The 20,976-nt window shown below is 42.5% G+C and overlaps 1 protein-coding gene across 1 annotated transcript; it reads right to left on the reverse strand.

Moving 5' to 3' along the window:
- Nucleotides 1-1,784: 1,784 nt before the first annotated feature.
- On the reverse strand, nucleotides 1,785-18,325 carry DDX18 (DEAD-box helicase 18). Its single transcript, XM_079925237.1, has 14 exons — nucleotides 18,135-18,325; nucleotides 16,211-16,651; nucleotides 13,560-13,700; nucleotides 11,968-12,103; nucleotides 11,510-11,610; nucleotides 11,190-11,389; nucleotides 10,982-11,096; nucleotides 8,695-8,834; nucleotides 7,790-7,951; nucleotides 7,306-7,458; nucleotides 6,565-6,678; nucleotides 5,083-5,139; nucleotides 4,578-4,755; nucleotides 1,785-3,524 (listed from the first exon to the last, which is right to left on the reverse strand). Exons 1-14 carry the CDS (start codon nucleotides 18,217-18,219, stop codon nucleotides 3,382-3,384), a joined length of 2,166 nt encoding a protein of 721 aa, XP_079781363.1. The 5' UTR covers nucleotides 18,220-18,325; the 3' UTR covers nucleotides 1,785-3,381.
- Between the last annotated feature and the right edge of the window lie 2,651 nt (nucleotides 18,326-20,976).

Genomic DNA, 20,976 nt, shown 5'->3' on the forward strand with positions numbered 1-20,976 from the left:
CACCTAGCTGTGCTGAGAACCGTCCAGATTCCTCTGCCCTGCTAAAGGCCTATATGGGCAATCTCCTGGGCATGGGCAAGAAAAATCTTAAAAAAAAAAAAAAATCTCGGGCTTTCTTGTGTGGCACATTTCTTGTGTGGCATTTGGGAACTCACTTCCCAGAACAGAAGCCTGTCTTCCACAGGTAGAGAAGGTTCCGACGTCTCTTTATCAGCTGAAGTCCACCTGAACCCAAGGATGCAGAATTTCCAGGCTTAGAAATAGCTGGGACATTTCTCTAGATATCTGCATATCTAGAAACAATAGATACAATTGCTTATGTAATTGTAAAACAATATCACAATTGCTTATGACACCTATCTTCTCTAGACCTACCAGGCTCCTAAGAGGAGCTCAGCCACATGCATCCGTGTCCTCTGCAATTCCTGGCACCTAGCAGGCTCTCGATTCATGAACATTCAGCGTTATCCAGTCATTGTTCCCTCCACCAAACACCCAATACAAATCAGCCTTGAAAACTGCATGAATCAACTTGACAGTTGCCTTAGGAAGGTACTGCAGGATTGGAGCACTTCCCAAAACTTGGATCTGATCAGAATTCCAGGGGACCTGGACTGTCAGAAATCCTTGGCCTGTTCTCCAAAAGGCCCAAGATAGCTCAGGCTTTTCAGTGAGTCCTTGTACCTGAGTCCGTTGGGCAGCAGGCCTTTTGTGTAGGATTTAGGTACTAATAAAGACAGCTAACAGGTACTTCGTACTGTCCTAGCACCTTACATGTTAGTGCATTCACTTCTTACCACCTTACAAAGTAGGTTTTATCACTTTCTTTGTTTTACTCATTTAACAGGCCCAGAAAACAGGCAGAGGTGGAATTTGAACCCAGGCATTCTGGTTCCAGAGCACTCATTTGTAACCACCATGATTTTTTTTTTTTCTTAATATAAATTTATTTTTGGCTGCATTGGGTCTTCGTTGCTGCACGCTGACTTTCTCTAGTTGCGGCAGGCGGGGTCTACTCTTCTTTGCGGTGCGCGGGCTTCTCATTGCGGTGGCCTCTCTTGTTGTGGAGCACAGGCTTAGTTGCTCCGCGGCATGTGGGATCTTCCCAGACCAGGGCTTGAACCCATGTCCCCTGCATTGGCAGGCCGATTCTTAACCGCTGCGCCACCAGGGAAGTCCCACCACTACGTATTTTTGAATAAACAAGATCCTTTTTTGGATATCCCAAATTCAGCTTTAACCTGGGCAGCTAAGACCAAAATAAACTTAGAAATAGCAATGACACACCTGTAGTCCAGAGGACCCAAAGGTCTCTACTTGCTGGCAGTGACCTGCTTGGCTTCCAGTCCACGCTGCCTGGCCTTCCTGGCTGAAGCCACTTAATCCCATTTGTCAAGTTAGTGGCTGCACACATGCCACCAGCAGCTGCTGTGTTCTTAGCACAGGAACCTAAGGAGGCCTTCTCTCTGTGCAAACGAGCCTTGCAGATGGTGCTGCACTGACCTCGTTATCTGACTCTAGTGACCGCTCCCTCACATTTGAATCCTGGCCAGGTCGGTCAAGTCTGGTTGTCTGGATGTCCCTAGGCTGGACCAGCCTGCCAGCAGAATTTCACACAGGACTCCCAGCAAGTCCTGAAGTAAGCCGTTATCACAGTAAGAACAATCTTTCCACCTTGTTTATATACTCTTCTCACAAATGACAAAACAGGCACTAGACACATTGAGACAAGGAGAGCCAGTGTGGGGCACGCAGGTATTCAGAACTCAAATCCAGGCAGACCAGGCAAGGTTAATGCATAGTAATGAATGAGATACAAAGTTGATGTAATTATTTAATGACAGGAAAATAATGTTATGAAACAAGATGGTTACAAATAGTGGGTAAGGATGACTTACTTCACCTTTGATTAAAAAAAAAGTATGTATACAAAACACTGGAGGGTTATGTATCAAAATATTGGCAGTATTTACTTCTGTTCAGGGATTAAATATTCTTCTCTTTGCTTTTGTGTACTTTCTGAAACATGATTATTTCTGAAACAAAAAAGAATAGTTACTGGAAAGAGAAACAGTTATTAAATGCCAGAAGTCCAGCAATCAAGGTCTGAAACCCAGGACATGTCTAGCTAGGGGGACAGTGGTCGGGCCCAGGTGTGGAACAGTAAGTATATCATTCTTTCCTTTTCCTACTGCAGTGCTGTTTACCACTGTTTCTTCTACATTTGATACTTATATTTAATAGGAATCTATGAATAAGAACTGGTACAACAGCAAAATGATGCTAGCAACTTTGGTTTTAAATAGCTACAAAATGTAATAACCATTCTGTAGTTACAAAACACACTAAAAATAAAACATAAAACACACCAGAAATCAAAAGTTCCTACAACAAGTAAATAACCCCATCTGACTAAACCACTGACTTCGTTGCTCATTCTGATGTATGTTCATTTTCAATTTTCACCATAAATCTGTTTTTCTTTCATGGATCTGAAAGAGGCAATTTTTCTCAAAAAGATGCTCTGCCTTCTAAGTCCTTATGAAGAGTTGGAAGGGCTCACCAAACTCCAAACCACTTCAAACAAACAAGTTTGACTGAGGAGTGTCACCACTCTCTGTGCCTTTAAAAAAAAAAAGTCTGCTAAGTTACCAAATGGAGAACAGCAGAGTATTATTACACCTGTAAATGAGGCTCAAAACTCTCAGATCCCATCCCCGCCCTACCCTCCATGTCAGGACTGCTGGGGCACTTTACTCAAGTAACAATGACAACCCGTACTTCTTCCTCTTAAAAAAGTGAAATGGAGAAAGGATCACTGTTTTAAAATCCCACATATAAAAAAAACAGTGTCACCTTTAACCGGAGGTGCTTCTTAGGTATTTCCCAAAGCCCTCTGCCCTTTTACGTGGCAGCATTTTCCGCAGGGGGTCAGAAAACTACTAAAGTAAGGTCCAAGAAACAACTAAAGGTCCAAGAAACAACCAAAACTAAAAAAATAAACTGAGATAACTGCAGCTGTCCAGTGTCACCTGCCCTGTCTGGCAGGCTGACACAGCACCCTAAGCCATACAAGTCTTCAGACACCAGGAAGGAAAGGTACCAAAAGAATTACACTAGAACAGTCACCAGGTTTGGAAAAAAAAAGATTTAAACTTAAAAACATTCTATCATCACAAAGACTAAGAAGATCCCTTGCTCTGTCCTTGGCCAATCAAGAAATACTGAACTGTTTGATATCCCCAAAGAGACCCACTGGAAATATCAGTGCCAGCGCCCCAAGTCAATTCACACTCTTGTTAGATGAGTCCCAAATCCTACAGCAACAATTCCTTTGTTAGAGCAAGAAAAAAAAATCCATTTCAGGACAAAGGCGTGTCTTCAGTGAGAGAACTGCCTGCCGTCAGATGGTTTCTTGCTTATGTGCTTGAAGATCTTGGACTTCTCGACTTTTCTGGCTTTCTGGTAGCCGAAGCCACCGCCGCCACCCCTTTTTTTAAGTTTGCCGTCATTGCTGTTCACGTCTAAAGGGGGACGTTAAGGAAATCAAGCAACACAAAGACAAGGACTCCAGTCCACCGTCTGCAGAAGAACCAGCCAGCTGTACCCCAGGGGCCCCACCACCCCTCCCCAGGCCACAAACACACGCGAACATTCCAGACAACCAGGAGTGGCCACGTGACTGTGGACTAAAACTAGCAGGGCAGATGTTTAGCCCAGTGCAATACTTGTATTTTTCCACGCACTGAAGCCGAAGAGGTAAATCGCTAAGTGTATAGGAACACATTAAGAAATACTCCCAGTGTCAAAACAAAATGACTTTCACCTCTGTTGGGAGCTGATTCAGAGGTGCCTGACCGAGTGGAGTTGCTCTTCCTGTCACAAGGGGACTCAACATGTCTTCACAACAGCAGACATTCACTCGATGCTCACGATGCGGACGGCCACCCAAACTGTGGTCCTCCAAGTCCCCTTGGGAGTTTCTACCACAGTGTTAACGAGCAGGCCTCACTCTAGCTAGCTGTTTCTTCTGTTGAAAATGTGTAATAAAACACATATTACATATCGTAACAGAAGCAACTGGACGTGTTCCCTTTGCCTTTTATCTTGAGTAGCACTTAGATTTTCTTTCACTGGTCTTGCAATTTCCTTGCATGAAACGCTTCAATGACTGAGAGGATAAGAGCCCTCTGAGAGGTTCCATCTTGTCTTCACCTTCTTCAAGGTATCCCGCTCCTCTGTGTACCCTGTATAGTGAAGCCACACAACCGCCAAGCCCTGCCCCTCTGAGCTTCTCCCCAGAACATACAACTCCCCCTGCTCCGTCTGCCACTCAAATTCTGATGTCTTTTTGAAAGCCATGAACTGTCTCGCTTCTGTAGTCTCCACCCTGACAATTAACCCCTGCCCACCCCATGTGAGCACTGACAAGAGGTCAGTGACCAGCTTGAAGGCCTGGGCCCTGCAGGCCTCGGCCAGAGCAGACACACCAACCCAAGTGCTAAGCCCCAAGGCCCCCAGTCAAGCTTCTGTCCCTTAATGCCTGGACGAATTCATAACCACAAAGAAAAGGATACTCAAATCAACAAAAGGAGGCACCTTGAAACCAAATGACAGAGCAACCTGAGGCAAGTTTAAGTTATTAACATTAAAGATCTGTTTCAGCGAATGGGAATCATACGCTCGAATGTATGACTTATACGCTTCCTGGGCTGACTTATGAAGGAAGTAGTTCTTTTCAATCAGTTTTTCAAGCTGAAACAGAAAGAAATATTGCTTTTAATGAAATAAAAAAGCACGTCATATAAAACATTTGTTCCAATACACTTGCTCCAAGCTCTGTAATACCTGCAAAATCAGGCTGCAGTTAAGAATAATGACAAAATTATTATAAGATACGGACTGAAACAACATAGAGAGCTCTGGAATGTGGTCACCAGCACAACAAGACACCGCAACAATCACTCAGTCCATCCAAACTTCTCACTTTATGAAAAGGGAGACTCAGAGTACAACGACTGTCAATGAGACACTACAAAGGTGGTGCTGGGAAGACCCTTCCTCCCCCTCTGCCCTGCATACCTGAGACTGAATGTCAGAAATTTTGGACCAGGAAAACTCAAATTCACTTAATGGAACCTAGAAAACAAAAGCACGCAGATGAGTAAAGCAGGATGGCTCTGCTGCAGCTCGTCAGGCACTGAAGAGATGAAAGGGAACAGGCCTGTGGGATCCCATGGGCCAGACATCTGCTTGTCTCCCAATGCCAATGGGAAAGGCTTACCTTCCCTCTGTTCACTGCACAGGAATCACACTATGGAACCCTCTTGAAAGAAAAGGCGAGAAACTGGCAGGGGCAATAAATCACTGAAGCCCTTTTCTCTAAACAAAGATCTCTGTGGATGCAACATGATGAAGCAGCTTGAAGCTTCTAGCTGAAGGGACCACTAGCCCTTCTCTCCAACACCACACTGCCCTGTGACTAGGTCACAATGATCACAAACTCCTACAGGAAGGATATTTCTTAGCAGTTCTAACTTATTAGATGACTGGGAAAGTGCAAGACCGGTGCTAGATGCTGGGGGAAAAGAACAGCTGCCCAAATCATGGGCCCTGCCATCAGGGAGCCTGCAGCCTTGGGCGGAGACAGGTAAGTGACGAGACAACTTGTCGAGCACCCGTGCTGGGGGGACATGAAGGAGGGCAGGGCCTCCCAGAGGAGACGGCAGCTACCGGAAGCAGAGGCTATCTGAGAGCCAGGAAACAGGCATCTGGAGAAAAAGTGCAAGGGCTGATGGCAATCCCTAGGAACTGCTCCACGATGGGGGCAGTGGGGGAAGGACAATCCACCAGGCGACACGGTGCCAGTGAGGAGGCCCGACAAGCATTCTCACGACCTGGCAAGAGAGAGGCCAAAGCCCGATTAGGGCGGACTGGAGACCAAAATCAGAGGAGTTGAAATATAACCCACTTTTCAAAACGGCAGACTGAGGAAAGGCGACAGGCAGTAGCCATGCTGGACCTAGTGATAGGAGAGTGGGTTTAGGGTTGAAGTTATTTTTTTGGTCAGTCACTTGAGATGGTAAAGAGCTAACTGCCAGGGAGGGACTGAGTCAACGAATACGGGCCTGAGGGAGGAAGAGGTAGGAAGGAATGGGTTCCCTTGGCCTCGGGCGAGGTGCAGACACCAGGGTGAAGACACGTGGAGAAAGGCTGCAGCAGGAGAGCAGAGATGACCGGTGTGGGGGAGTTCACTCACAAGGAGGGAAGAGGTTTCAAACACGGCTGGGGGGATGAGTGGAGACTGGGGACTGGATGCACCCTGCGCGACACGGAGCTCAAGAACGGGGCCTCGAGGATAGTTTTCTGCTCACACTTCCTGGGGGCGACCCACATAAATCTCATCTGCTAAACTGCTGTAACAACCGTCCGAACAGCATGGCGACGACGCAGGACTCCTCGGACACACCTAGAAATGGTGCTTAAGGCCACGTGCACCGGTAACAAATTCCTCTCGAGAGGACTCTGTCCCCAGCTTAAGGTTTTCCAAGTGAAGGTCTTTACCTTGGATTGCTTCAAGTAGCGAAGGAAACCCAGTTCTTCAGGGCGCAAAATGAGCAAGGCATGCCCTCTGCCGTTCAGGCCTCTGGCTGTTCTGCCCACACGATGAATGTATTCCTTTGGTGGAGAGAGAAAACCCGAGGTAATACACTGGTTTCCATGGCAACCCGTGGTGATCTGCACGTCCAGAACTCGCACGGTAGTGGACGGCAGTGTGCCAGCACATCAGTGTGAGACGGTGCCCACCTCCACCTAGTGGCGTCACGCAGCCCGTGACCATGCTCCCCAAAGCTAGTCCCCCATTCCTTCTGCAGGGAGCATCCCCACAGAGGTAACAGAGCCATGCCCGGGGCCAAGGAAAGCTAGACAGAACATTCCCAATAATTCTATGATCTAATCAAATGACTATTAAGTGTGCTTCAACTTCAAAAGGGCTTTGGGAAACATATTTAAATGCTGGCTGATAATTTATATAATCTATTGTTTGTTGAAATACCCAATAAAACTTATTTTACTACATATACTAAAGAATGGTATCTATCTCTGTAAGCAAATTTTATTTCCTTCTGACATCTACTGCTCTTAACAGATCCTAACTTAAGTCCCACGGACACCTCTCAAATCTCCTCGCACACACCCTCTTTGGGTCCTGCAAAAGCCCTAAACACTATCAGCATCAGAGAAATACTGCAGTCACTGCACATTAAAGGGATATTCTGTGGAATGTGGAATTTCTCAGGGAACCTTGGGGTCATCCGGAGGGTCATACTGAACAATCCAGTCCACTTCAGGAATATCCAGCCCTCTAGCTGCCACGTCTGTACACAACAAGATCCCCGAATCTGCATTGCAGAACTGGAAGAACGTGGTCGTACGCTTATTTTGTTTCTGCCTTCCCTAGAATCAAAACAAAACATCCATTGGAACAGAAAAGTTGAAGTTGTTTGCGGGAGGTCTCGATGTAGAATCCCCGAACTGTGGAACTATTACCCTGCTTTATTTCAAGTTCATAACCTGTGCTATTTCCTCAAGGGATGGCGTCCTCTCCTCCTTTCTGGTCCCCGCCCCTCCACCCCCAGCAAAGCTCCCTCCACACAGGATCAGCCACCCACTATCGCCCAAACTACTTAGAACTATGTTTGGAGGAGAGAGCAATACCTCAATCCCCACAATCTATATAACTCGATAAGTGTAAACTGTTTTTAATAAATTCATCATAATCACTTACATGAATGGCCAAGACCGGCAAATCGATGTAGTTCAGCAACTCATAGTGGTATTTCACGGACTTACAGGATGAAAAGAAGACCATTAGTTTCTTCTTCCGGTTCTTCTTAAGGAATGTAAAGAGTAGGAGGAATCTCTTTTCGGAAGGACAGACAACATATCCCTAGGAGAGGTTCAAGTGAACAGACACAAAATAATCAAAAGGACATTTTCAGCTTCATGAACTAATATAATTTGATGGAGAGCACAGATTAATACAGCATATACACTGTTATGCCTCACCTACAGCAAAATTACTGCCTTCATTATAACAACGCATTCCTAAAATAAGACTAATTTTAACTACTGACTCCTTTTATTGGCCACAATCACTGGATACTAAATACTTTCCATATTTCTGAGACTACTGGTTATTAAGTTCTTGTAATCATAATATACCAATACCTCTATTAACTAGAACCCTCAAAGTGTATCAATGATTCATTTTTAGAAGGTCCTTAACAGCAAGATCGCAAATAACCACACTGTCCTAAACACGATAACAAAGCTGGGTGAATATATTTTTAAAAACTAAACAACCAACGAAAGGTTTTTAAGCTAAAGTGTTACAGGAAACATATCATTCATCAAGACTCAACCTTACAGCTCTATTTTTAATCAACCCAGTCTGGATCTCTGCCACCTCATTTCCACAGCGAGGCGCCTGAATCCAGCCTCTCTGCCTTCTAACTAACTCACCTCACATCTTAGCGCAAGAGATGATTAAACAGCGAAATGTTTTTTACTCATCTAAAATTGGCAGTGATATATTTAGTTCATTAACCCATTTGCTTCCTAGACGATCCTCCAAACACTTGCAAGGAAACACCAACAATCCTTAAAATTGAAGGTATTGACAAGAAGTACCTGCTCAAGACCATCCACGGTTGCATGAGCCTTATCGTCATCAACACCAACATACAAGGGCTCCTTTTTCAGAGAAATCCTTGCCAGGTCTTCAACTTTCCGAGTTTGTGTGGCAGAAAAGAGCATGGTCTGTCTGCGGGCTGAAACACACCCACATAAACATAACCCAGATCCTTCAGGGAACCTTTAGAATTGCTTCACAACTAAAAACGCTCTCAGTGGAACTATCAGAAATGAGAGACATGGTATCACTATAAATTGTAAGAAAGGAACACCATGGACAACTTTATGTCTAGACATTTGACAACTAAGATGAAATGGATAGCTTCCTTGAAAAAGAAACTGCTAAAGCTTGCTCAAGAAGAAACAGAAAACCTGAATAGCCTTGTATCTATTAAGGAAATTATAGTTAAAATCTTCATGTAAAGAAGACTCCAGCCCCAATGGCCTCTGCTGTTGAAGTCTATCGAACACTTAAGAAATATTATCAATATTTCATAAACTCTCCAGGACATTGAAGAGAGCTTACTTCCCAACTCATACCTTTTACAAAGTTTTAGCAAAGTGAATCCAGAAATATATATAAAGGATAATGCACCATGACCAAGTGGGGTTTATTCTAGGAATGCAGGGTTGGTTAACAGTTGAAAATTAACCAATATAATTTACCATATTAACAGACTAAAGAAAAAACATCTGATCATTTCAACAGACACAGAAAAAACATCTGTCAGAATTTAACATTTATTTCTGATTTAAGAAAAACCTCAGCAAACTAGGAACAAAAGGATCACCCTCAGTCTGATATAGGGCATACAGATCTAGAGCATCTACAGCTAACATCATACTTAATGGTGAAAGACTACCTAAGATCAGGAGTAAGACAAAGATGTCTTCTCTTGCCAGTTCTATTCAGGATTATACTGGAGGTTCTGGCCAGCTCAATCAGGCAAGAAAACAATTAAGTGAAAAACTTTATCTCACCAAGATATGAAAAAACCTGTACACTGAACTCTGAAACACTGCTGAGAGAAATTAGGGAGCTAATAAACGAAGATCTACCTCATTCACGTGCTGAATGACTCAACACTGTCTTCCATCAATGATCAATATTCAGTACAATCCCAAGATCCCCAGAGATTAACCAACTGATTCTAACATTCATATAGAAATGCCAAGGACAAGACCAGCCAAAACAATTTTGAAAATGAACGAAGTTGGACGGTTAACACTACCTAATTTCAAGATTTAACAGGAGGAACTGGAAATTCCATACACTGCTGATGGGGATGTAAATTGGTACAAGTTAAACATACACCAGCCACTCCATTCCTAGGTAATTACCCAACAGAAAAGGAGATATATGCCCACAAAAAGAGCTGTAGATGGATGTTCATAGCAACTTTATTTGTAGTAGACTGAAACCGTTAACAACACAGTCGTCCATCAACAGTTAAATGGATAAACAGGTTGTGGCATATTTATACACTAGAACGTCACTGAGGAATAAGGCAAAGAACTACTGATATGTGTAACGGCACAGACGAATCACAGAAGGATTTGCTGAGCACAAGAAACCAGACAAAAAGAGTTACACTGCATATGAATTCATATGAATCCCTGGAAAATGCAAACTGATCTACAGTGACAGGAAGCAGATCAATAGTCACCTGTGAGAGAGATGTGCATGGCAGCTGTTGGAAGCAGGGGACGGTGAGAGGGAGGGATTACAAAGGCACAAAGAAAGTTTTGAGGGTTATGGAAATGTTCACTGTATTGACTGTGGTGATGGTTTCGAGGTGCAAACAGGCCAAAAACGTATCAAATCATACATTTAAAATATGTACAGATTATTATGTTAATTATACCTCAATGAAGTATTAAAAAAACAATTGTATAATGTACTGAACTATGGTGTTTTTATAGATATAAGCAGTTTACAATGTTTCAAGTACTATAACCAAGGTATGTACCACTCAAACATAACACAGAAAGCAGCAAGTCAATGGCTACCCAGGAGATGTGAGATGGGGTGGCGGGGACGGACGGGAACAAGACGTACGTTAGGACTGTTCAACTTGCATGGCAGCCTCTCAAATGGCAAAACCACTGCATTAAGTCACTAGTGAGAGTGATGCTTATGTTGCAAACTACATCTGAGGGTGACTGGCACAACCACTTCACTTGCTAAGTTAAAATTCTGACATTAGTAGTTTTCATACAGGAAGAACTCTCATCTACTTCCAACAGCTACTCGGCAAACCACATGCAGATGCTACCTACTTACTTGGCAGAAGTTTAATAATTTGCTTTAATTCTTCTTCAAACCCAACATCCAAGATACGATCAGCCTCATCAATAACCAGACACTGTAGGTTTTTATACATAAACCCTGGTGTATTCTGACAAGACAAAGGACAAAGAAAAACTGTTAGCTGTCAAGTTTATGTTTCACACAGACAAAAGATGGGGACCACAAAATAGTGTTCTCTTACCTGCATATGGTCCAGGAGACGGCCCGGTGTGGCCACAATGACGTTGATCCCATTGGCAAGCTTCTGTGCTTCAGCAGATCTGTTACTGCCACCCATTATTAACCCATACGTGTGAACATGGTGTGTCATCAGTTCCTTAAGGACACCAAAAGTCTGCATGGCCAGTTCTCTAGTAGGTGAGAGAATAAGGACTCCTGTTCCTAAAAAGCAAAAGAGGATATACAGTGAAAGTCAAACTGTAGTTATCACCAGGAGTCCACCAATAGCTACAACAGACTTCCAGTGGGATACTGGCAGAACCAATGGGACCACAGACTTACCATTCCTGGGCATGAACCTTAACTTAACAATGAGTTCGACTGCAGGAATGAGAAATGCCAGGGTTTTGCCACTGCCCGTTTTTGCAGCTGCCAGAAGATCCCTAAAAAATAAAAAGGAAAAGGAGAGAGACATTTAGTCTACTCATTCAACAAGTACCATGTACTATCACACATGTTTTAGGCACTGAGGCTGGATCATAACAAGAAAAAAGTCCCCACCTTCTCTACCACTGAAATCAATCATGTGGGTTATAAATACTTAACTCAAAAATAAGAACTGTGCTAAAAACAGAAGTGAACAATTTTCTCCAAACATCAGTAAAGAAGCTAAAGCCTTTAACGAAGGTTGGGTATGTTACCCAACACGGTGCAAGATCAATAGAACATACCAGTATTTTCTTTCCAAACTACTAGCACTAAAAATAGCACTAATGCCCAAACCTCAATGTTACTCATACCTGCCTTCCAGAAGTGGTCTGATACTTTTATGCTGAATTTCAGTCATGTTTGTAAAGCCCATTTCTTTTATTGCCTTCAGAGTGTTCTCATTGACAAGATTAGTCAGAGAATCAAACGAAGTATCCTCAAAAGCTCCTAAAGAGAAGACAGTTTATCATTAGCAAATTTATCTTTTCTTAATACTTAATATTGCTAGCTTCCTAAATTAGTTTTGCTGATTGAAAACATTACTGGGTTGGTGTCAAGCTTAGAAGAGCTTCTTCCAATAAGAAGAGAATAAACCCCAACCATTCCTATAAAAAACCTTATACCTTTGTAGTTTCTCCACTGCTAATGGCCGTGTGATGTAAAGTCCAGAGCCTATACTGTAACAAAATAACAGACGGAGAGGTGGTACAGTCAAGGGACTTGTATGAAATGAAAATGCCAAGGTGGCGGGAAGGGGAGAGGGGAGAGGCGGGGGTGGTTTGCAGGGGGAGAGTTCAGAGAGAAATGAAATGTTTAAGAAATGTGAAATAAAAAGTGAAAGCATTCAGTGTAATAAAAACTGAATACGAAATCAATCAAAATAGTAACTCTCACTCCAGAAAGACAACTGAGAAGAGTCAGATGTAGCCACAGATGGTTAGACTGTACCCATATATCAGGTGTGCTGTGGTTCTCCAGCACGGGGAGGCATCAGGATCACCCGGGAGCTCCCCGCCCCACACGTGCCCTGGCTATAACCCAAGTTTTGGCAACCTTGACACCACTGACATTTTGGGATGGATAATTTTTTGTTGCGAGAGGCTGTCCTATGCATTATAGGATGTCCTGCAGCATCATTGACCTCTACCTACTGGATGCCTGTAGCCTGCCCCCAGTTCTGACAAGCAAACATATTGGTGGCCAACCCTCATGGTTTGCCTGGGACAGAGGTTTAAGGGATGCAGGACTTTGAATGGGAAAACTGGGATGAGCCGGTCACCCTACCTGGGAGGTAAAATTACCCTGTTTGAGAACCACTGCCAAAACCTTTGCAATTTTGATTATGGAGATTGGGTGCTGGGCCTCAATTATTTTAATAAACAAAAAACCCAAACCAAACAACCCAAGCAACTGCTAGACATTTCTGGTTAGGAGCAACTGATTCTAGCCTAAACGCTTGCCTTTACAGGTAAAGAAATAGAGGCTACAGGAGGTGACTCTGGCACAAGCCCCTCAGTAAGGTTAATTTCACCCTTCTCTTTTAGTAATGGAGCCAGTATTGAACCTCTGGGCTCCAGACTTCCGGGCCAATGATTTTCCTACAACATGGAGTGAGCTTTAGAAAGTGACAAACCAAAGGAACAGAGGACCCCAAGAACTATTCGTGTGCATGTCAAAATATTTAGTGTTAGAAATAAAGAAAAGGGAAAAATAGAGAAAGAAACAACAAGAACTAAGGCACACAACGTGGATGATAAAAAGCAATAGTTAGATATAAAACCATTTCTTGTCAATACTTATTTTTTCCAGGTAAATTAAATGCCACAACTGAACCTTTAAATACGATAATCCAAGGAGGCATGCCATTTTAGAGAAGATCTATCTGGAAAACGTTGATAGCTACCTGTCAGTCCCAGGGGCAGGCTGGGTACCATGCTGTCATCGTCCTCATTGTCTGGCTTCTCCACACTGTTCTCTGTTTCTTCAGGAGCCTGGGCACCATCTTCAGAGTCTCCTTTGTCTTCAGTTTTTGCTTTTTTGGAATCTTTGGATTAAAGGACAAACCGCCCCCCCCCCAAATTTTTTTCTTAAAATAAGAATACCAGATGAGACCATAAAATAAAAGACGTGTGATGCAAAAAGGCATATTTTCAAAAGCTTAACATATTTTCAGTTTTAATTTGCTAAGAATCTCTTTTTCCTGATTAAAAAATCTGGCTATATTAAAAAACCCAGTGGGACACACAGATTTGCCAACACACTTTATTTTTTAGGCTTCTTAATACATATTCTTTTACTGAAGTATAGTTGATTTACAATATTGTGTTGGTTTCAGGTATATAGCAAAGTGATTCAGTTCTACATACATATATGTATATATTGACATTCTTTTTAAAAAATTCTTTTTCATCATATTGAATACAGTTCCCTGTGCTATACAGTAAATCCTTGTTCTTTGTTTTATATATGGTAGCATGCATCTGTTAACCCCATATTCCCAATTTATCCACCCCGCATCACCTTTGGTAACCATAAGCTTGTTTTCTGTCTGTGAGTCTGTTTCTGTTTTGTAAGTTCATTTGTACTATTTTTCAGATTCCACATATATGTGATATCATACAATATTTCTTTCTCTGTCTGACTTACTACTTATGTATTATACCATCTTAAGTGAGCAAGAAATTTTTTATAAGCTGAACTAAACAATTTAAGTATGTTAATCACACCCAGTTCTATAAACTTTACTGAGAAAAAAAACAAGGGCAAGTCATTAACGTTTTTTAAAATAACTTGTAACAAGCACCGGTTTTTCCTCCTATGCCATTAAACACAAATTTTCTATAAAAGCTAATTTTGTTTTAAAGGGGAACAGAAACACAAAAGGCTCTTCATGTTACTAGAGGCAGACAGCAAAGCAAGAGCAACAATCTACTTAGCTGGGCGATAGAAACTGGCCTGTTCCTTGAATGTAAGTGGTGAGGGGAGGAGAGGGAAGGCCTCCTGGCTTTTCATTTCTACATCCACAACTTTCGTAACATAGTCCCTTAAACTACCTTTGCAGTCTTACCTCCCATCATGATCTTAAATGTTCCACTCTGGGCCAAATGGGTTAACTACCATGCTGGGCTTTTACAAGTTTATGGCAGTAAGTGATGCTAGTTAGAACAGAATTGACCTAAACCAGAACTCAGACTCTTTGTAGCCCAGGACTGGCCTCTTCCTTGGACCTTACTACCACCCTTCTGGGAAATGGTCAACACTGCAGGACCCACACGTTCAAAGGCCATGGATATTATCAGCTGGTCTTCAAGGCTTATTACTTCTGTTTTCCTTAAAACAGTTCTTAACGGTTACCAACAGGATTTAAACTCCCAGGCCTGTGATTCAATGCTTGAGAGAAGAAATAATATCACTTCCTTAGGCATACTCAGAACAAGAATCCTAAGGGCACTAATCATTTTAGAATAGGATTACACTCACTTTAAATCAAAACTGTAATATCTAATCCTCATGCTTTTCTCTATCTTATTTCACTTTTTGTTTAAACGATTTCTCATAACTTACGAATGTATTATAGCCTGTAGGTAGTAAAAAGACAGCGATGCATGTTTGGAAAATTCAAAGTGTCTTTCTAAATGAAACCTTTATTTCAGACAAAAGATGAATAGGATATGCTAACACAAGTGCCTGCAAACTTCTATAAAGGGCCAGACTGTAAATATTTTAGGCTTTGCAGGCCATATGGTCTCTATCACCACAAAGGCCAAGTAAAAAAATGGGCATCTCAGTGTTCCAATTAAGCTTTATTTGCAAAAATAGGCAGAAGGCTGAATAGTCTGCTGACACCTGTTCTATCTTGTCTTGAAATCTCTGCTTGCTCACATTTCAATTAAAATGCCTATTCTTTCACCTAAGCTTATTCAATCCAAGAATCTTGCAAAAGAAAATAGCCCTGCCTCCCCAGTCCTGGCCATTCTACTCACTTGGAAATTAACGTTCCATTTATTCAGAAGTTTCCTAACTGCTATTTTATACACTTTGCATATCCAAATTATCACTAAGTTGCCTTTCAAAGGCAGGAATTTATTGTAGGAAAAAGGAATGGGGCAAAAAAGGCGTAAATGAAAAGAATCGCTAATGCAAAGTACTTGACACATAAAGACCCAAGACAGATTCTACTACCAGCCCAGATTTCTTTAGTGTCAGTAATTCCACAATTCTCTTTGGAAACAGGTAAACCTAAAATATTTCCCATAAGATCTTATGGAAAAACCCGAATGAACTTTCTGGCCAGCCCAATACTATGTCATAGTACGTTCTGTTTATCATAAAAAGCTCAGATAGTTAACTGCCCAAGAAGAGCAGTATTTTGAGAAACGTTAAACTGCAGTCCCCTCCGGCCCCCTCAATGTTTGCTTTAGCTACCAGGCTAGTTTCTCCTATGCCAGTAAGTACAGAGGAGTCTTGCATGTCATGTGGACATAAGAAGAAGAGAGGAAAAGCAGAATGATAACTTGAAAACCTGAATAGCTTAAGTTCAACGACAATACATACCAGGCCCAGCATCATCCACTATTTTTCTCTTTTTCTTCTTCTTCTTCTTCTTTTTTGATTCTGAATTGGGAGACTGTATTGCTGCTTCCCCACTGGTCAGCGTGGTAGATTTCTTGGAGGATTTTTTAACTTTTACATTTTCCACTGTTTCTTTAGGTAAGTCTCCATTTTTCTTGGAGGATTTTTTAACTTTTACATTTTCCACTGTTTCTTTAGGTAAGTCTCCATTTTGGGCTTCTGACCAGCCTGCATTCATAGACTGTTTTAGGAATTTTTTAACTTTTCCACCTACTACTGCTTCTTCAGAGATGTCTCCATTTTGGGTTTCTGACAAGCCCACATTCACAGACTGTTTTAGGGACTTTTTAATTTTTCCACCTCCCACTGTTCTTTCTGACACATCTCCATTTTGAGTTTCTGACAAGTTCACAGCTGAGGCCCCTGTTTAAAAACAGAACACACATATTGACAAAGAAGGAAAGGTTTACTTAGAAACACTGGTATCCCAAATGAGAAATGTCATGGCTTCCAGGACTGAAATGATTTAGTTTTTACTTTCCTGTCATGTATATTAAGACAACTTCCAATTTTACAGTGTTCTACTGCAGGACAAATAAATTAAAAAAAAAAAAAAAGGGAAAGCCACACTGATTTTTTAACTTAAAAAACCACATCTCTGTCCATAAGGAGTTAAAAGTCTGGACCAGGAAAACTTCAGTGAGGTTAAATAAACAGATGGGGCCAATGTTACTTACAAAATATACATTCTAATATTAGGTATCTGACAAATATACTTTCCTAGACATCAGTGAGTTGAAAATTCTGTTGATGTAACCACTTATTTGTCTTGATATTTATCATATATAAACGCCTAAGACTGTCTTTACAAAAGTTCCTGTTTATATACAGAAAAAGCACCATCATCTGTTACCTTTAACTAAGAAGTAGTTAGCAACGCTTTGTTATTCTATAGGAAATGGAAATATAAGGGAACTTCAAAAACATTATTCCTAAAACCCACACACCTCTTCTCTCCTCCAGGATTTCTTTCAATCAACTGATCTCTGCAGAAAACCAGCTAGTGTAAGGCATTATGCCTCCAACACTGCCCTAGGGGGCTTCTGTATTACACAGGACCAAAAAAGGTTAACATAACTTCAGGATGTCTGACCCACTGTCAGGAAGTTAGGACTGCAAATGAGGTACGTAAAGAAAAGTGACATTCAGGTAAAATGCCTTTCATGGAAGTCTTTAAGGATGCAAATACGTAGAAGCTCTTAAGAAATTTATAACCTAAAGTTAGTGGTGACAGGAAGACAGGGCACGAGATTACGCACATGCGTATGATATATGCAAAAAGTCACTTTGGGAGCTGAAAATGATGAAGTTCTTCAAGAGTCGAAACAGAGGGCAGGTGGGTAGGGGAAGGCAAGGGTATCAGGAATGTTCTGTGAAGTGCGACACCCAGCTTGTTCTGAAGCGACAGAGACACGAGACAAATGATGTGAAAGGAAGATGCGGGGAGGTGAGAAAGTTCCACGTGACTGATTGGAAACGGGGGTTGGGGATGACCCTAGAGGTGGTGAGGAAGTCAGAAAGGGAGGGTGGAAGTGGGGCAGGCTGGAAACGAACTCTTAGAAGCCTCCTGCCCGAACTCTGTAAGGACAAACTGCTGCTCAGAAACGGCAGATCTGGGGCCACGCGGAGAGTCGGCATCTGCGCGGGGCCCGACGGGAGGCCGCCCCGGCCTGCCTTTCCACGCTCCGCAAGCACGCGCGCTCTGTGGGGACGCTGCCAGCGCTACATCGGGGCCGCAGGGCCTCCCCACCAGCGCCGCTCGGCCCCGCGGCCGCCGCAGAGCGCCACGGACCACGTGCTGGCTCCCTCCGCAACCCAGGCCGCCGCGAAGCTCAGCGCATCTCACCCTGGAGCTTTAGGTTTCGCTGTCGCAATTTGAGGTTCCGTTTCTCGATCTTCTTGCGTAAAAGTTTCATCGGTAAATGAGACATGTTGCCGGTGAAGTGCCTTCTCGGCGGCGCTACACCCGGCTTCTCTGCTCTCCCCGGTGACGTTACCTCCTTTCCGGCCACCCGAGCTCAGTTCAGCCAGCCGGAAATACGTCACAGGAGCGCTCGCGGTCGGCGGAGCGGAAGTGGGTCCGGAGCGGAAATGCTTCCGGGCGCGTGTGCCGTCTTACCCTTGGAGAACGGATTCTCTGCAGCGCCCTCTAGGGGAACGTAGGACTGGCCCTGCGCTGTGTTCCTTCGCATTGTGCCCGAGCCAGCAGAGCACTGGGGACATGTGGTAGTTTGAGCTTCTCCCGGGGAAGTGGGAAAAATCAAGGCCGAGCAGAGGGCCTTAGGGAGTCTCCATTCTTATGTTCCTACCCTCTTTGGATCCTGGACGATTTAAGTTGAGTAGTACCTAAATTATGTAGATGTGTGTTTTCAAACTTGTTTGACCGCTCTCCTTAGTGAGAAATACACTTTCCATGTCACTTGCTACCCAGTAATCCACACATAAATATAACATTTCTCAAAGCAATACCCTAACTTTTGTTTCACTTTGACGTTTTCTTCGATACCATTCATCCCATCCTAAATTCTGAGTCCGTTAAATATTCTAATTAGAATGCATTTAAATTGATTTTACTACTCTATTAAAGGATTGGCTGCAGTTTGAAAAACGAAGGTTTATAATCCCCAAAGCTCATACCCACAGACCCTTCAGAAGTCAGGACAGAAATTACAATCTGGCTGGCCAGTAGACATTTTTGTGTGTGTGGAAGAGGGTACATTAAAAAAAAAAAATGTTGCCAACATTAAAAATTTGGGATAGTTCTTGTAGAAATTCACATTTTTCTTTAAAAATTGGTCCTAATGGGTTCAAATTCCCCTTGGCAATAATCAATTTGAGCTGAACGATATTGGAAGGGTTAATGAAAGCTAGAATAATTTGTTCACTTGGAGTGGCAGAGCATGAGCTCATAGGGATTAGACATAATCATAGGGAAAAAGAGAGAGGGCGAAAACTTGGGAGGGAGTTTAAACAGAATGTAAATAAACTGACTGAGAAATCACATTGAGTTGGACTATAAATTGAGACAAACCATGATGTGCTTAAGTTGTTACTAATTCGGTGGGTTAACAGATGAGTCAGAAATTTAAACTGGCACACACGCACAGACACACACACCCAAAGACACACACACAGACACTCACCCCCACAGACACACAGACAGACACACACACAGACAGACACACACACACAGGCACACAGACACACAGATATACATACATACATACACACATATCTCAGTTTAAATATATATTTAAATTGATATATATCAGTTTATATATTTGCCTATATACACTGTATTTTTTATATTTAAATTTTTTTGTATATTGTGAAGTTTAGACATCTTAAAAAACTCTTTCTGGCTGGAGAGAGATTGCTCCTCCAGGGGCTAGCCAATTTTTAGAGATAGCAAAAGACTCAGCCAGGAGCATGCCTTTAATATGCAAACTAAGTAATGCAGAGCCATACCTCCTCCATCTGGCCCGTGTACCCCAAGAGGCAATATTCCTCTGCCTTAATCATCCCAGGGCCAGGTACCAAGCAACTATGGACCACTCCTATAGTATAGAGCCCACCTAAATTATTTAAACCAGTCAACTGCAAACTGTTTGTTTTGCCTTGCCTTGCTTTTCCTGAGGAACCTCCAATAAAGGCTGTGGCCTAGGCTCCTCCTCTGGTCCTGCCCCTTCTGCCTGTATGGGAGGCTGGTGCTTTCCCATGTGGTCCTGCATGGTGTGGCATGCCTCCTCTTTCTAGTACCTGTGAGTATAATAAACTATGTTTTCTTGAGCTTCTCCTCTGTCTCCTCTTGTGGTCATACCTGACTATCAACATGAAAGAGCACAGAATATACATACATATCTAATTCTCTCTATATACACATAAACATATATTCACATGATTACACACCTGAATATTGGGTCTGTGACTTTGAAATTCACATCCATCACTCTTAGGTGCAACAACTAATATCTTCCATATTTTCTTAAGGTACATGGAAGTGCTTAATTTTAGGGATTGGCAACCTTTCAGTAGCCATATATAAGGTTATTGATGCCATTTTTTCTAGACTTTTAGTAAAGGGATGAGAGATGATAACCTTGCATCAACTCTCAAAATTGGGGGTAGGAGTTTTAACAGAGTGAATTTCCAAGACCAGGTCTGGTAAACAAATGATTATCACTGGATTGGACATCAGAAAATATCTGTGAGGTTTGGAGAGGTGGCAATTAAAAACATGTGCCTCTGAAAATCTTTTTGTCTCTCACTGAGACAAAATATCTTAATATTTTGAGCCTATCTTAATATCTATTTAGTATATGTTTGCAAAAGTCTTTAGAACTTTTTGCCTTGGCTCCCCATCCCAGATGTCCCTCTCCCCAGAATATATTCATTTCTCAATTATCAACTCATTTAGCAATTATTTTCCGAGCATATCTGTGCTATGAGTATGTGATTGGTGTGTGCTAAGTTTTGAGAATAGAACTGTGGGTAAGATCGATGTGGCTCGCCTTTGTGGAGCTTACAGAACTTACATGGAAAACAATCATGGTAAACTGTGCAGTGAGAAGGGAAGCACATGACAGGACCAACACTCTAGTCTGGGAGTGGAGTCCTTCATTCAGTACCCACTGTGCATGTGCACTGGGCTAGAGGCAGGCAGAACAGGGAGCGGAGATGATGTCTTT

The sequence above is a fragment of the Stenella coeruleoalba genome (genome assembly GCF_951394435.1).
Source record: "Stenella coeruleoalba genome assembly, chromosome: 6".
Taxonomy (NCBI): Eukaryota; Metazoa; Chordata; class Mammalia; order Artiodactyla; family Delphinidae; genus Stenella; species Stenella coeruleoalba.

Excerpts from the sequence above, each read along its gene's own strand:
- DDX18 (XM_079925237.1), bottom strand. The coding sequence starts at position 18,219 with ATGTCTCATTTACCGATGAAACTTTTACGCAAGAAGATCGAGAAACGG. Across the intron at positions 11,097-11,189 it reads GTCTCCTGGACCATATGCAG|AATACACCAGGGTTTATGTA; the intron begins GTAAGAGAACAC and ends TTGTCTTGTCAG. Across the intron at positions 7,459-7,789 it reads TGCCGGTCTTGGCCATTCAT|GGAAGGCAGAAACAAAATAA; the intron begins GTAAGTGATTAT and ends TTTTGATTCTAG.